The sequence below is a fragment of the Ceratotherium simum genome, chromosome 10 (assembly GCF_057802395.1).
Source record: "Ceratotherium simum simum isolate JZ-2026a chromosome 10, ASM5780239v1, whole genome shotgun sequence".
NCBI classification, from domain to species: domain Eukaryota; kingdom Metazoa; phylum Chordata; class Mammalia; order Perissodactyla; family Rhinocerotidae; genus Ceratotherium; species Ceratotherium simum.
The window spans coordinates 16,009,711-16,024,779 of record NC_141909.1 but is presented as its reverse complement, the minus strand read 5'-3'; the positions used below and the strand labels follow the sequence as shown (position 1 = coordinate 16,024,779).

The 15,069-nt window shown below is 47.5% G+C and overlaps 1 protein-coding gene across 6 annotated transcripts in view; it reads right to left on the bottom strand.

Moving 5' to 3' along the window:
• The window catches only part of ABCC4 (ATP binding cassette subfamily C member 4 (PEL blood group)), a 274,730-nt gene extending 260,492 nt beyond the window's left edge, over positions 1 to 14,238 (bottom strand). For 3 of the 6 annotated variants that reach the window (XM_087435918.1, XM_087435921.1, XM_087435919.1), the window contains exon 1: positions 13,810 to 14,237. In XM_087435918.1, coding sequence (XP_087292044.1) covers positions 13,810 to 13,883 — 74 coding nt within the window. In that variant the 5' untranslated portion in view covers positions 13,884 to 14,237. Of the gene's footprint in view, positions 1 to 13,809 lie in introns of all 6 variants that reach the window. The other 3 variants (XM_004423112.3, XM_087435922.1, XM_087435920.1) reach the window with 2 other exon arrangements.
• Between the last annotated feature and the right edge of the window lie 831 nt (positions 14,239 to 15,069).

The window sequence follows — 15,069 nt, the reverse complement described above, 5'->3', positions numbered from 1 at the left end:
CATGCTCAGCTAGGCACTGAGAGAGAAAGTTGTAAAAGACATTGGTTCCTGCCCTCAAAGAGCTAACAATTTAGGTTTTAAAACAGTCATAAAAGAATAAAGACTTAACACTTGATCATTTAAAGCAATAAAAAAAGTCATGATAAAAGGGTGAATTTTGCAATAATCCTCACTTCCCCATTTACTGAGGGCCTAACATGTGGCAGGCACTTACATGTACTATTCCAGAGAACATCTATTAAAAATACATTGTCTGTTTTACAAGTGAACAAACTGCATTGCTCAATGAACACTCAGAATTCGTATAAATGCCACATTTGGATTCTGGGACACTGAGACCCCTCCAGGCCCAGCCTAAAGTTTTAGGCCATTGATAAATCTCCCTTCTACTACTGAAAACAGGACAGACACCTTTCGTACCATCTATAGAGAGAAAGAAGAGTGCACACTTCCTAGTCAGTGAAGGATCTCTTCAAGAGGAGACGTTAAAAGCAGCAGCCAATTGGGTTTATCACATAATCTCACATTCTGACCAATAAAACACACCAATAAAGGTCTACAAATAAAAGCATTAGGTGACCAATTTCATACTCATGAGATTTCAAGTTGTCACCGACTAATTGCCCCGAGGAACTCAAAAGGTGGGTTCGGAAGCATTTAACTGCTTAAGAGATGCAATCACCAACCACCCTGAACCAGACCAAGCCCCACCACAGGAGTGGGGCCTATAACCTTTGCCTCATTTTTAATGCTAAGAACTCGGTCCCAGGACGGAGCTAAAGCCTTATTACCATAACCTGCAGTGTATGTGGAAGCATGTTTTCCAACTGAGCCTGCGAAAGTGAACGCCCACCTCTCCCTTTTGAATATTCATTACCCATCGGAAATAAAAGGTCCCTGCTTCCCTTTGTTCCGGGACAACCACGCCTTTGGAAATAATTCCTCGTGGCCTCCTATTTGGTGCAAATAAGTCCTACTTTGTGTGACAACTACTTCTGGTCGAGAATCTGATTCTTTTTTTTTTAATTTTATTTATTTATTTTTTTCCCCAAAGCCCCAGTAGATAGTTGTATGTCATAGCTGCACATCCTTCTAGTTGCTGTATGTGGGACGTGGCCTCAGCATGGCTGGAGAAGCCGTACATAGGTGCGTAGGATCCGAACCTGGGCCGCCAACAGCGGAGCACGTGCACTTAACCGCTAAGCCACGGGCCGGCCCCGAGATTCTGATTTTAACTCTGCCAAGGAAGTGAACCCACTTCTGGTTGGGTAACAAACTGACAAGTGTGAGATTTCCACTCAATTACCCTTGTAAGGGCTACCAATCCAGGCATCCTTGTCTGACCAGGGTGAGAAAATACATACAGTGACAGGGAGGCCCAAGCTCACACTCTGGAATTTGTCAGCCCTCACTCAATTCCGAGCTCCATGATGTCCTACCTGGGAACAGTGAAGACAAGGCCAGCTTCAACAAAGGGTTACTCTAAGGATCCGAGGACCAAGTATCTCTAAGATCCCAGCGCACAGGAAGCCCCCTTCCTCCCCAATCCTTTGCTGAGTCCCCATAGGGATGAATCCATCCTGCTGCGCCCGTTGTTCTCATGCTTGAGAGGAGCCTGAAAAGGAAGTGGGGATGAGGGCCATTCAGAACCCTTGGCCAAAAAAATGGAAATATGCACAGAAATGTGTCTGATCTTTGGGAAGCTGTTTAAAAATACTGAGGCCTGGGTTCCACTCCCAGAGGGGATGATTCACACTGGTCTGCAGAGAGACCAGGCAATTCAATCATAGTGAGAGTTGAGAAACGGCTGCATATTAACTAGTAAGAACTTAGGCAAAATAGAGCTGACAAGCTTAACAGAAATAATACACATCAGCAATCATTTGAAGGAGGCAATTTGTGACTATATTAGGAAAGACAGCACCAAGAGCCAGCCTGGGCTCATTAAGAGGAAATCGTGCCAAACGAACCTCAATTCTTTGCAGGGTTTCAGAATGACTGCCCAGTACATATACCTGTGGACTCCCGTCAGACAGATGACACAATCTCTCCCAACACCTGTGGCCAACTTAATCTACTGCCCATGGTGTTCACTAGCGGATCAGCCACAACCTGGAGGACCGGCCCTGTCTTTTCTGGCTTCAGAAGACAAAAGTTGTCAAAGAACTCTCATTAGGCAACAATGAGATGCTGAACTTTGACATCAACAAAATGAACTTTGGGGCCGGCCCCGTGGCTTAGCGGTTAAGTGCGTGCACTCCGCTGCTGGCGGCCCGGGTTCGGATCCTGGGCGCGCACCGACGCACCGCTTCTCCGGCTATGCTGAGGCCGCTTCCCATGTACAGCAACTAGAAGGATGTGCAGCTATGACATACAACTGTCTACTGGGGCTTTGGGGGGAAAATAAATAAATAAATAAATAAATCTTAAAAAAAAAAAAATGAACTTTATAGGGATAAAACAGCAGTTTCTGTGGGAAGAACCCCACGGACTGTGAGGTCAATGGACCATGTGTCCAATATTTCTCAACTGTATGCACTGCTGATGATGCCCAAATTTTATCTCCAGCCCAGACTCTTCTCTGAGCCCCTGACTCATGACCAACTGCCTACTCAAGCTCTCCCATGAGTAGCAGGCATCTCAAATTTAACATGGTCAAAACCAAACTCCTGGTCTTCTCCAACCCATTCCACTTGCAGGCTCAGCATCTCATTTAACGGTGACTCCATCCTTTGAGGTGCTCAGGCCGAACCCACAGAGGCAACCTTGACTCTCTCTTCCTATCGAGTTCCAGTCTGTCTAGCATCAAACTTCAAATAAGCTCTTCTCTGAATCCACCTATTCACCACTGCCCCTCCTACCACCCTGGTCAAAGGCACTATCATCTCTTGCCTGAACTGCTATGAAATCTCCTGCTGGTCTCCCTCCTTCTTTTTGCCCATGACTTTCTTTAGTCTGTTCTCAACACACTAGCCAGAGTGATCACACTAAATCCTGAGTAGACCATGTCATATCTCTTCTCAAAACTTTGCAGTGGTCCCCACTTCACTCCAAGTAAAGCCCAAGTCCTCCAATGGCCAACAGAGTCCTCAAGATTTCTCCTCTTGCACTGGCCATTCCCCCAGAATCTGCATGACTCACTCCCTCACCTTCTCTGTGAAGCTCTCCCTGGCCACCCTGCCTAAAATTGTATCTCCCTTCCTCATACACACACCCCACCCCTTTCCCTGCCTTATTTTTTCTCCTTCGCACTGAAAACTATCTCACATACTATACTCTACTTATTTGTTTAGTAAACAAATAAGTCCAGCAGTGAAGCTGCTGACTCCTCACTAGAATTGTTTCCTCACTAGAATGTAAGCCCCCTGAAGGCAGGGACTATTACCTATTTTGCTCACTGCTATATCCCAAATGTCTAGATCAGGGGTGGGCAAACATTTTCTGTAAAGGGCTAGATCATAGCTATTTTAGCCTTTGTAGGTCATACAGAGTCTGTCGCAACTACTCAACTCTGCTGTCGTAGCCCATAGACAATACATAAATAGATGAGCATGGCTGTGTTCCAATAGAACTTTACTTATAAAAACAGACAATAGGCTGGATTTGACCTGCAGTCGTAGTTTGCCAACTTCTGGTTTAGAACATTACCTGGAACGCAACAAGCACTCAAAAATATTTGTTAAATATCAAACCTGGCCAGAACAAACCTGGAATACTATGCCCAGTTCTAGATGCCACATTAGAATCAAGACATTGATAAACTAAAGAGTATTCAGTTCAACCAAATGGAAGAAGGTCTGAAAACCATGCCATTTAAAGGCAGCATGGGAACTAAAGACATTTCTCTGACAGACAAGATTCAATGGGCCCATGATCGCTGTCTCTGAATATCAAAAGGCAGGGGAGTCATCTTGTACCATGTCAACAACAAATAAAAAAGGATATACAGTGGGTAGAAATTGCCCGGAAAGAAAACTGTGGCTCAGTACAACATAATTCTGGCATTGTAATATGAAGACATGAGAGTAGTCAATTTCCCCATTGCACAATAGCTGGAAGGGATTCCAGTATTGAGTATGAACTAGATCTCTCCCTTCCAACTGTATAATTCCATGACTTTGAGGAAGGAGGGCAGACAGGAGCTAGCCTGGGAAAAAGAGGAGACAGAAACTAGCATCACAAAGAGGCCAGCACAAAAGTGGCCATGGGGCCAGGAAACAGAATAAGGAGCTAAGCCAGAAACCATAGAAGGGCTGCAGGTGTTCACTGAGCACAGGTGGGGACATGGAATAAGAGAAGTCTAAACATCCGCTGGGAGGGAACAGGGGAGGAGTGTGACCTTGAATGATCATATCCACCACCACCTGCAGGCAGGGAGGGGCATGACGACCAAGGGGTATCCACTTCACACTTCTCGCTGGTCTCAGGACACACTACCCCTCTGCACGATTCTGTGTCCTGCACTACCTGTCACCTGCCTGAGATGACTCTCCTCCTTCTCCATCCAGCTCCTCCTCGGAAACTCCCCGTCGGCACACACCTTATTCACACCTCTACTACAGCACACTCTGATGTGCTGTGATGAAATCCTTCAGCAGACTGCTGACACATGGACCACTCTCATGGTCAGAGGCAACCACGTGACTGAGACTTGGCCAACAGGATGTGAGTGTAAATGATGTGTGGCACTTCCAAGCCTGGAACACAAAAACCAGCCACAGACAACCTCTTTCCAGCTGAACAAAAAGGACTCCATGGAGAAGACTCAAGGACCGAGCCACGAGACATAAAAAATCCAGCTACTGAGTAAGCGTGTGGTGTAGTTCCCCGCTACAAGCCGATCCAAAATGGACACAACATGAGAATAAAAGTGCTGGGTTGTTGTTTTTTTTTTTTAACTACGCCACTAAGATTTGGGGCTTGTTTTTCAGCAGCTAGCATCATTTACAGAACCAATACAATGACTGCCTCACCCACTAGACTGTGTGAGCTCTTTGAGAAGAGGAATGTTGTTCTTATGGACCTGAACCTGGCAACAAAGGAGGCACTCAAATATTTGCTGAATGAATAATCCAAACCACAAAGGGGTTTGTACCCCTCTGTACCCTTGGCGTCCCGTTGTGCCCTCAAGTAGAAATGGACTTTGAGGACTGAGAAAGGCCTGAGAAAAGTGGTCCCACACCTTACTTAGCATCTGAATCACACAGGAAGCATGTTTAAAAATTAACAAGTCATGGGCCGGCCCAGTGGTGTAGTGGTTAAGTTCTTGTGCTCTGCTTCAGCAGCCCAGGATTCACAGGTTCAGATCCCAGGCAGTGACCTACACACCGCTTATCAAGCCATGCTGTGGCAGGCGGCCCACATATGAAAAATGGAGGAAGATGGGCATCGATGTTAGCTCAGGGCCAATCTTCCTCAGCAAAAAGAGGAGGACTGGCAACAGATGTTAGCTCAGGGCTAATCTTCCTCACCAAAAATAAATAAATAAAATATAAATAAACAAAAATTAATAACTCAGGATGCCACCTCCTCTCCCCGACCAGGACCCCCGAGAGATTATGATCTTATGGGTAAGGAATGAGACTCAAATTTACATTTTTAACCTATCTGGGAAATAAACCATGGCAATTTACAAATGAAAAGGTTAGCTTATAATTGCTAAGTAACAAGAGGAAGGTGATATGACTATCTTTTAATACTTATTTATTGCTTCCTATCTGCTAGACACTATTCTAAATGTTTTACAGTGTTTGGTTCATTTAATGCTCTCAACAACCCTATGAGATGGCTACAACAATTAGTCCCATTTTACAGATGAGGAAACTTGCTGTGGTCAGATAAGTAGAAAGCTCCGATTTACACCCAGGCAATCCAGCTTCAGACGGGGCACTGCTCCCCTGTACCAGACCTGGATCAGGGGTCAGCCTTGTAGAAATGTGCCTCTGGCGATGGTGCTGGGAAGGTGACATGGGCCTCGGCCTGCTTTCCCACTTTTACTCCTGACCCTGGTAACCCAGCGGCTCACTCAGAGGCAGCTGCCTTTCATCGGTCAGGACCCCAGTCTGGCTCTGACGCCCCTGCAAAGGCAGAATACTCACAAGATCTGCCTCAGCTCATCAGAAAAGTCCAGTTGTGTGAGAAATGATGGAAGGTGAGGCTCAGAACGCAGATTCTGAAGGATCCTGGATGCCACACTTTAAAGAATTGTTCTTGAGAGCAGGGAGGAGGCAAGAAAGGTTTTTAAGCAGGAAGATGGCACGGATTTGTTTCAGGCGAAAGACTGGTGGCAGGAAGACCCACTGGGAGGAAGAGAAGGCAAGAGTGTGAGCTGAGGTCAGAGCAGGGGTAGGGAGGGACACAAGCTCCAGGAGGGTGGGCATCTTTGTGTGTCTCCTTCCCTGTGGATCCCACACACTCTCATTCAGGAAACATTTGCTGAATAAATGAACGACTCCAAGGTCATGTCTAAAGTTGAATCAATAGGATTTGATGTCAGCAGATAAAAGTGAAGACAAGGAGAACTGACATGGGCATGTCTTAAGAACTAGATGGATAACGATGACAACAATCCACACGGCAATTCAGAAGGCAGCATAATGAAGAGAAGATAGGAAAACATGCTTTGGATGCATGCTTATGTAAAGAGCATATTCATTCACTAACATGACTTTTAGATGTCTGCTGGATAGTCAGCATATTCCTTTATTAACTCAGTCAAGCAACATTTATCTGTCAGAGCTAGAGCCAGGCAGACAAGAGCCTGAGCACAGCCAGCCTCAGTGTGTGCTGAGGGTGTGGGTGGAATCCCAGCTGGGGCACTGTGACCTAGCTATGAGGCTCCTGACAAGCTGCCCAACCTCTCCAAATCTGAATTTCCTCATTTGTAAAACAAGTATTCACAGGATGCCTGCCTCAGAGGATTGTTTGAGGATTAAATGAGACCAAGGTAAACCAATGAGAAAATTCTGAGCTCACAGGAAGCATTCAATAGGGGTTAGTGATTATCAGTATTGTTATCTAAATAGATCCATCTCGAAGACTAACTGCCTGCATAAGAGCCCTGAAGTAACTTAAAATGCAGATCCCAGGTCCTACCCAGACAAACCAAAACCAGAATAACCTGGGGGGAGGGAAGGAGAGGACCCTGCATCTGCATTTTTAATAGCATATCAGAAAATACTGCTGAAATAGGTAAACATGAGTTTTAACCTCTACAGAAAATATTAAGCTGACCCTCTGCAGACTCCCATTTTCAGTTACTGTATTTCTATGTACATACATAATATAGATAAAAAGATCTTAAAAGGATTAATCTTTAAATGGCTCTAACACTTATCTTCCTGTCTTCAGGCGTCCCCTGGCCATGATGACCTGAGGCCTTAACTCAGGGAGCTGCATCTCCAGTCTCCCAGTTTTAAGGCTCAGATTCACTTGCATGTAGCCACACAGAACTTGCAGGGCAGAAGATAAAACCCAAGTCCACTGGATTCCAAAGCCCAGACCTTCCCACTGCACTGCTGGCATCCACCTTCATGCTATTCATTCACAGAGAAAAGACCCACAGGGGTTTGGAGCTCACGCAAAGAGGAAACCCACAAAGGCATCCTCATAGTAAGAGGGGTCACTGACGAGGCACCTCGAGAAACTCAAGGGTGGGTTTGGAAGCATTTAACTGTTTTTCCAAGTTGTTTTCCTTTTGTATGTTAATGAGATGCAACCACCAGCCATCCTGAAACTGACCTAGCCTCATCACAAGAGCTACGCCCATGAATTTTGCCTTATTTTTAATGCTGAGATCCCTCCAGGAGGAGCTTAGGTCTCGTTATGCGGAAGCATGTTTTCCAACTGAGCCTGTGCAAGAAATACCTGCCTCTCCCTTTAGAATATTCATTTCCCATCCGAAATAAAAGTTCCTGCTTCCCTTTGTTCGAGGAAGCCGTGACTCTGGAAATGATTCCTCATGGTCTCCTATTTGCTGCAAATACACTTTACTTTGTGAGACAACTTCCACTGGTGTAGAGTCTTATTTAGCTCATCAGGAGGCGAGCCCACTTGGTTCGCTAAGAGAGGGACAGGGTTCCCTGGCCCCAAAGAAAAGTTACAGGCAAGACGTAGGATGAAGGCTCGTGTTGCACACGGTGCCCCTGCACTCCATACCCCACAGAGCCTGGGAGATACACCAGGAGGGAGGGGAGTCCCCTGGAAGACTCAGAAAGGCAAATTATCCACTTGACACATCTGAATGAACACTAGTTACCACCTCAGGCTGACCAGATGCAGGACTGCAACGATCATGATCAAAACAAAACAAATAAAATCAAGAATAAGCTACAGGAGATAAACTTATAAAATTCGTTACACTATTTCGCTGCAGGGACTTAGCAGTAAATTGTAATACGCCTTTGGGGTGTTCTACATCTTGCTTGGGGGTGTCGTTACTGCGTAAGATTGCCAGAATTCATCAAACTAAAGGCTTAAGAAACAAGAACAGACCTGCGCAGGCCAGAGAAAGAGGCCTGGAGAGCTAACCCAGCCTCCATCTGCAACATCTGGGTTTCTGTTAATGAAGAATAACAAAGAGATTAATATAAGAAGTATTCTGAAAATGATGCAAAAGTCCTAGTTTAAAATAAAACATTTATATGCATTCACAATATTTCCTGAGTGCCTACTGCAACCAACCTCTCTACACCATCTCAGCACTCAGCCATTTGCATCTCCCCCTTGTGTCATCAGCTTTCTGTGACGAGAGACTCCAGAGAGTCTGTCCTGACACCAGTGGCAGTCTCCACAACAGCATTCGCTTTGCAAAGTAACAGGTCACCGACTGAGCCGGCATCAGGGGAGCGAGGATTTAACCATTCTCTGGTGGGCCAACCACATCTGGCCCAAACCCTCCTCAACCTCCATCTCTGGTGACTGGTCCTGCGCTGCTAACCCCCAACCTGGTGACCTCCAGGAGGAGGGTGGGCAGAGGAATGCAGAGCACACCCACCCCCGGCATGATGTGCAGCAAGAGAGCGGGGACATCGCCAGGGAGAGTCCCGGGGGACTGGACAATCTAGCACCCAGCTAGACACGGTTCACAAGCTATGCCACTTACTTCCAATAATGGGGAAGAGGAAGAATTATTCAATAAACCATGACGGGAAAATGGGCTGTTTTGGAAAAAATGGGGCCTATCACATCAAATACTAAAAGAAATTCTAGCTGCTTTTATTGTCAGAAATGAAACGAGAAGAGAGTTAAAGAAAATGCTTATAGAGATTTAGATGACACTAGGATTAAAAAAAGATATTATGGGGCCGGCCCGGTGGCGCAGCGGTTAAGTGCGAGCAATCCACTTCAGCGGCCTGGGGTTCGCAGGTTCGGATCCCAAGCGCGCACTGACATGCCACTTGTCAAGCCATGCTCTGGCGGTGACCCACGTGGAGTGGAGGAAGATTGGCACGGACGTTGGCCCAGGGCCAGTCTTCCTCAGGCCAAAACAAAAAGAGGAGGATTGGCACTGGATGTTAGCTCAGGGCTAATCTTCCTCAAACAAAAGATATATTACAAAAGCAACAGGAGAAAGTAAAAAGAAAAGCTCAATATAATTAATGATATATAAATTTAAAACCTCTGACCTAAATTGAGACAAATGAAAATCTGGAAAATATAAGCAGTACAGTCATGTGCCACTTCACCACCACTTCTCAAATATGTACTGAGAAATGCGTTGCTAAGCGATTTCGTCACTGTGTGATCATCATAGAGTGTACTTACACAAACCTAGATAGAATAGCCTACTACACACCAAGACTAATCTTAAGGGACCACTGTTGTATATGCGGTCCTTTGCTGATGGAAATGTCATTATGTGGCCATGACTGTATTACAAGTTATTTCAAAACTATAAATGTCTCCTAGGAAAAAAATCTATTAATAAGAATTCAAAGAAATACAAATAAATGATCAAGAAACAAAAAAAAGTGCCATCTATAAATCAAATAAATTAAAATTGTTTAATATTACTTTTAACCTTTCAACTTAGAAAAATTTTTTTAATTTTTTTTTGTGTGTGTGAGGAAGATCGGCCCTGAGCTAACATCTGCCAATCCTCCTCTTTTTGCTGAGGAAGACTGGCCCTGGGCTAACATCCCTGCCCATCTTCCTCCACTTTATATGGGTCGCCTGCCACAGCATGGCCCAACAAGCGGTGCATCGGTGCGCACCCGGGATCCGAACCAGCGAACCCCCGGCCGCCGCAGCGGAGCGCGCGCACTTAACCGCTTGCATGACGGGGCGGCCCCCTTTAATTTTTTTTAACTCAACTCAAAGTTGACAGTGAAATAAGCACACAAAGCACTACTAAGAGGGCAAACTGGTCCAATCCTGCTGGAAAACAATTTGGCCTTTCACCAGTCATTCTGCTTCTGGGAACACAGAAAAACTATGCACCCAACTATATGGGCATGGATATACATTACATCATAATTAGAAATAAACTGTGTTCCACAAAAGTGAAAGACTGCATAAATCACAATCATTAAATATCATGTTTTGAAGATTTTTTAATGCCATAAATAAATGTTAACCATAGAAAATTAGGAAGGAGTCAGGATTCAAACCTATTTAGTTTTATAGAAAAGATGTGTGTGTGTACGAAGGTATATACAGTTTTAGGGGAAGACTAAGAAACAACCAAAATAGCAGATGTACTTGGCTAATAGAAATAAATCATCCTTATTCCTTTCTTTTCTAGTTTTAAACTTCTTACAGAAATAGAAAAAAATATATTCTTTTCAAAAATCCACAAAAATTACCAATAGCCATAATGCACGACTCCTCTTAGACCCCACGTCTAAACAGAGCTGTGAAAACACCAAATCCTGGGCCGGCCCGGCGGCTTAGCGGTTAAGTGCGCGTGCTCCGCTGCTGGCAGCCCTGGTTCGGATCCCTGGCACGCGCCGACGCACCACTTCTCCGGCCATGCTGGGGCCGCGTCCCACATGCAGCAACTAGAAGGATGTGCAGCTATGACATACAGCTATCTACTGGGGCTTTAGGGGAAAAATAAATAAATAAAATCTTTAAAAAAAAAAGAAAACACCAAATCCTCAGTAAAGTATTTGTATAAGGTCAGTAAGCTAGCTATCAGCATCATTTGGGTAGGGAGCTACCAGGTCACAAGTTTGGAAAGCACATGAAATTTGAGAAGAAAAGCAAATACCCAATGAGAAGATGAAAACGGTTTTTCTCTACAAGGTGGGCCTTGTCTCCCGGTGGCACTCCCTGACTGGGCTCTTTTCAGCTTGCCAGCCTACAGCCAGAAGGGTACACAAGGAAATCACTAAGGTGCCTCAGACTTTAAAATTCGTCACACTGCAGGGCCGGCCCTGTGGCTTGGTGGTTAAGTGCGCACGCTGCAATGCTGGTGGCCTGGGTTCGGATCCCGGGTGCGCATCGAGGCACCACTTCTCCGTCCATCCTGAGGCCGAGTCCCACATACAGCAACTAGAAGGATGTGCAGCTATGACATACAACTATCTACTGGGGCTTTGGGGGGAAAAAATAAAATAAATAAAATCTTTAAAAAAAAAAAAAAAAATTCGTCACACTGCAGAAGGTAACTAACTACAGGATGGTCATTCTGGTCAACAACTGACGTCGCAAAGTCTTGCCCCTTACTTAAAAGTATAATACTGGAATAACAATGCCAATGGGAGGGGTGACAAAGCATTGAGTGAGCCTCAACCTTCCGTCAGAATCACCTGAAGCTCTTGTTGAACCACCGCCCCCCACCGCCCAGTTTCTAGTTTTACAGAATTGGGCTGGAAAGGGTGGCCGAGACTTTGCATTTCTAACAGGCTCCCAGGTGATGCGGATGCTGCAGGTGTGAGCATCACACTTTGGGAACAGCTGCCCTAAAGCATGGTAATAAATGTTTCACGTGCACTGTCTCCAATGGCAGGAACTTGAAGAAACTCCCACCTACAAGAACAAAGGTGTGTGTGGAATAGCCTCCTCCATGCATTGAAGAACAAGTACCCCTACAGGAGCAGCTCAGCAGAGGGGATGCGAACACAGGAACTCAGGCTCCAGAGCCAGACCGCCTTGTTTGGGATCCACTCTACTACCTACTAGCTGTGTGATCCCAGGCAACTTAACCTCTCTTCCCTTAAGTGCCTTCACGTGGGAAACCGAGCTAAGCGCTCCTTTCCCTCCAGCAGGGAAACCGAAAATAAGTGCCTACCAAAATGAGCAATGGGAAGTCCTCACCTCCCCATTTCCACGCACAGACATTTTGAAAATCCACAAACAGAAAGTGCTTCCAGAGTTCCAAGCCCTGCCTCCAACAAAGGAGACGTTTGCCTACTTCGTTATTATTTACAGTAGACACATCCATATTCCTTCTTCTGCGCCCTCTTTCCTTAAGAGAAGGGCCACCATACAGCCAAGAGATGTCCCTACACCTACTGAATACACCACCATCAATCATGGGAGCACCCTTCCCCTTGGGATCCCCTAGGCTCTCCCATAAAACAAAGGAATGATCACCCGAAATTTACACAGTGTTATAAGCCAATATGACCTCAAGTTAAAAAAAAAGGGGGGGGGAATGATCAGAATACGTGGGAAAGATGAAACGGTTAGGGTCGAGAAACGCAAGACCTAATAACCAACCGAGTGTGATTAAAGCCCAAAGGTTCACGCCCACCTAGTTAGTAGTCTCAGATACTAGATGGAAAACTTTTAATTAAGAGCCTCATCTCTCTGAGCGGATTTTCACCTCTGTCCGTCTTCCCAGCTCAGGGACCCCTCAGTGGTTTTAGGACCATAGGACTCCCGGGCAGGAGCACCTGCATCAAGACCATGGATCGCTTCTCTAAAGGCTGGAGATCCCGATAAGACCCCACAGGCTTCAGGGACACCATCCCCAGAGTGATCCTCAAAGGTGGAAGTGCAAATATTATTTATCAACAGGGAAAGGGGCTGGTCGAAGACATACCGCAGTCGTGGCTGTGTGTGTCCCAGGCAAAAGCAAAACTTATTCAAGAACAGTGTCCCCATTCACTAACTAGAAAATAAAGTGTTTTTTTACCCACATGAAATTTGCCACAACTAGGTACCAGGACACACAGTGAGAGGCATACACAGGAGGGAGACAGAGAAAGACAGATGCAGGCAGACACGGTCATAGAACACAGAGAAAGGCCGGTGGAGTTGAAACGCAGCTGTCACGTAAGGAATTTCGGAAGAGGTGGGGACACTTTTGGGAGATGGCAATAGTCCAGGGCAGTGCAGTAAGTAGGCTTTGGTTGACATTAGATAAAGCAAGCTGTTAATAAGCTGCTTGGTTAAGAAAAAAAAAGGGTGCAGCTTTAGTTCAGGAGAACTGCGAATCCCTACGCGGTGCGGGGGCAGCCGGCCAAGGGCGGGGTGTGGGAGGGGCAGTCGGTCCTCCCGCTGGGCAGTGATTTCCCCCAGGCAGCCTAGGTTTTCTGGCTCCCCACCTCCCGGGCACTGGAGGCTGGCGGAGCCGCGAGTGGCAAGGAAGGGAGACCCTGAGCCCACGCCACCAGGTTCCCGGGTCCCCCTCCCTGGCCCTACTCCTGCCCACCCCGCGCGCCGGGGCGCAGCCGGGGACCACGCGGCCGGCGTGGGGTGGCCCCACCGGCGGCAGGAAGCCCCGGCGGTGCGGGCGGCGGCGGAAAGCCCTCCCTGGCCCAGACCCTCGGCCCTCCACCGCCAAAAGGCGCCGGCAACGCCAGGCACAGGCACGGGCCGGCGGCGGCGGGGTGTCGCAGCCCGAGCCGGGGTGCTCACCAGAAGAACACGCGCGAGCAGATGTTCGCGTCCCGCAGCGGGTTGGGCTTCGCCTCCGGGCACACAGACAGCATCTTGCCGGCAGAGGCGGGCGCGGGCCGGGGTCGCGCTGTGCGGGCGGCCGCGCCGCTCTCGCTGCTCCTGGAGGTGCGGGCGAGGATGCTGGAGCTCGATCCGCTCGGCGGGAGCCTGAGAACCACCCGCTTCCGGGAGCAAAGAGCCCGCGGCCCGCCCCGTCCCCGCCTCCTGGGCCGCGCCGCGGGGACCGGGGAGCCGGGAGCCGGGACCCGGAGCGGGAGCGGCGCGCCGCGTGCGGGGCGGCGGGGGCGGCGCTGCCGGGAGCCGCGCACGTGCGAGGTGAGGGGGCAGGCGAGGTTGGATGGAGGTGGGTAGACTGACCACGCGGCACGCTCGCCCGGCGCGGAGGCGCCCACGTGCTCGCACCTGGCTGCAGACTTGCCAAGTTCGTGCTCAGAGCCAAGGCACCCACCCAGAAGGTGGAGGGGGGAGGCGCCGGCTCTGCCCGCCCTGCTGCTCAGAAACGCCCCTTTGGCTGCGGCTTTCAGAAGACCGGGCTTTAGCAGCCCGCCTTCTAGGCTCGCTGCCCTCATCAGGACCAAAAAGAGAACTGTGGAAGGCTCTCCAACCTGCGGGCCAAACATTTGACCTAAGACAACAGCAGGATTTAGCACAGATTATCTTTGTAGAGCTGCAAGACCTAAAGAAAGGTAACAGAAGATTAGAAGAACTCAAATGATTTTGGAAGATGAGTGCACTGACAGGCTTTTGGCGTCTCACATGTTGCGTTATACGGGGGACCTCTGCGAGATTTTTGCTGCCCTCTTAGACTGGGAAAAGGGGATATAGGGAGAAAGAGACTGCCTTATTATTTCCTTCATCCTGCCCTCAGAGCCTAGCAGAATAACAGTGGCACACGAAACATACATTACAGAACACCCGTTATGCACATTCCTGGGGACCTTACCTCACTTTGAACTCTAACAATGCCCGAGTCAAGAAGGTATCCTTATCCCTATTTTACAGATGATAAAGATGAGGCTCAAGGACAGAACTTGTCCAAGGTCTTAAGAGTCAGTAAATGATGAAACCCGATTTGGACTCGAGTCCGAATCCAGCGTGGTCTGTCTCACTGGTGGGTGGTCAGTGAGCCTAAAAAGTGTCTAGAATAGCTGGTTGAATGAACGCATGATTGTAGGACTGAATGAACAAAATCTTGGACTCCCACTAAGTCTTCAGTTA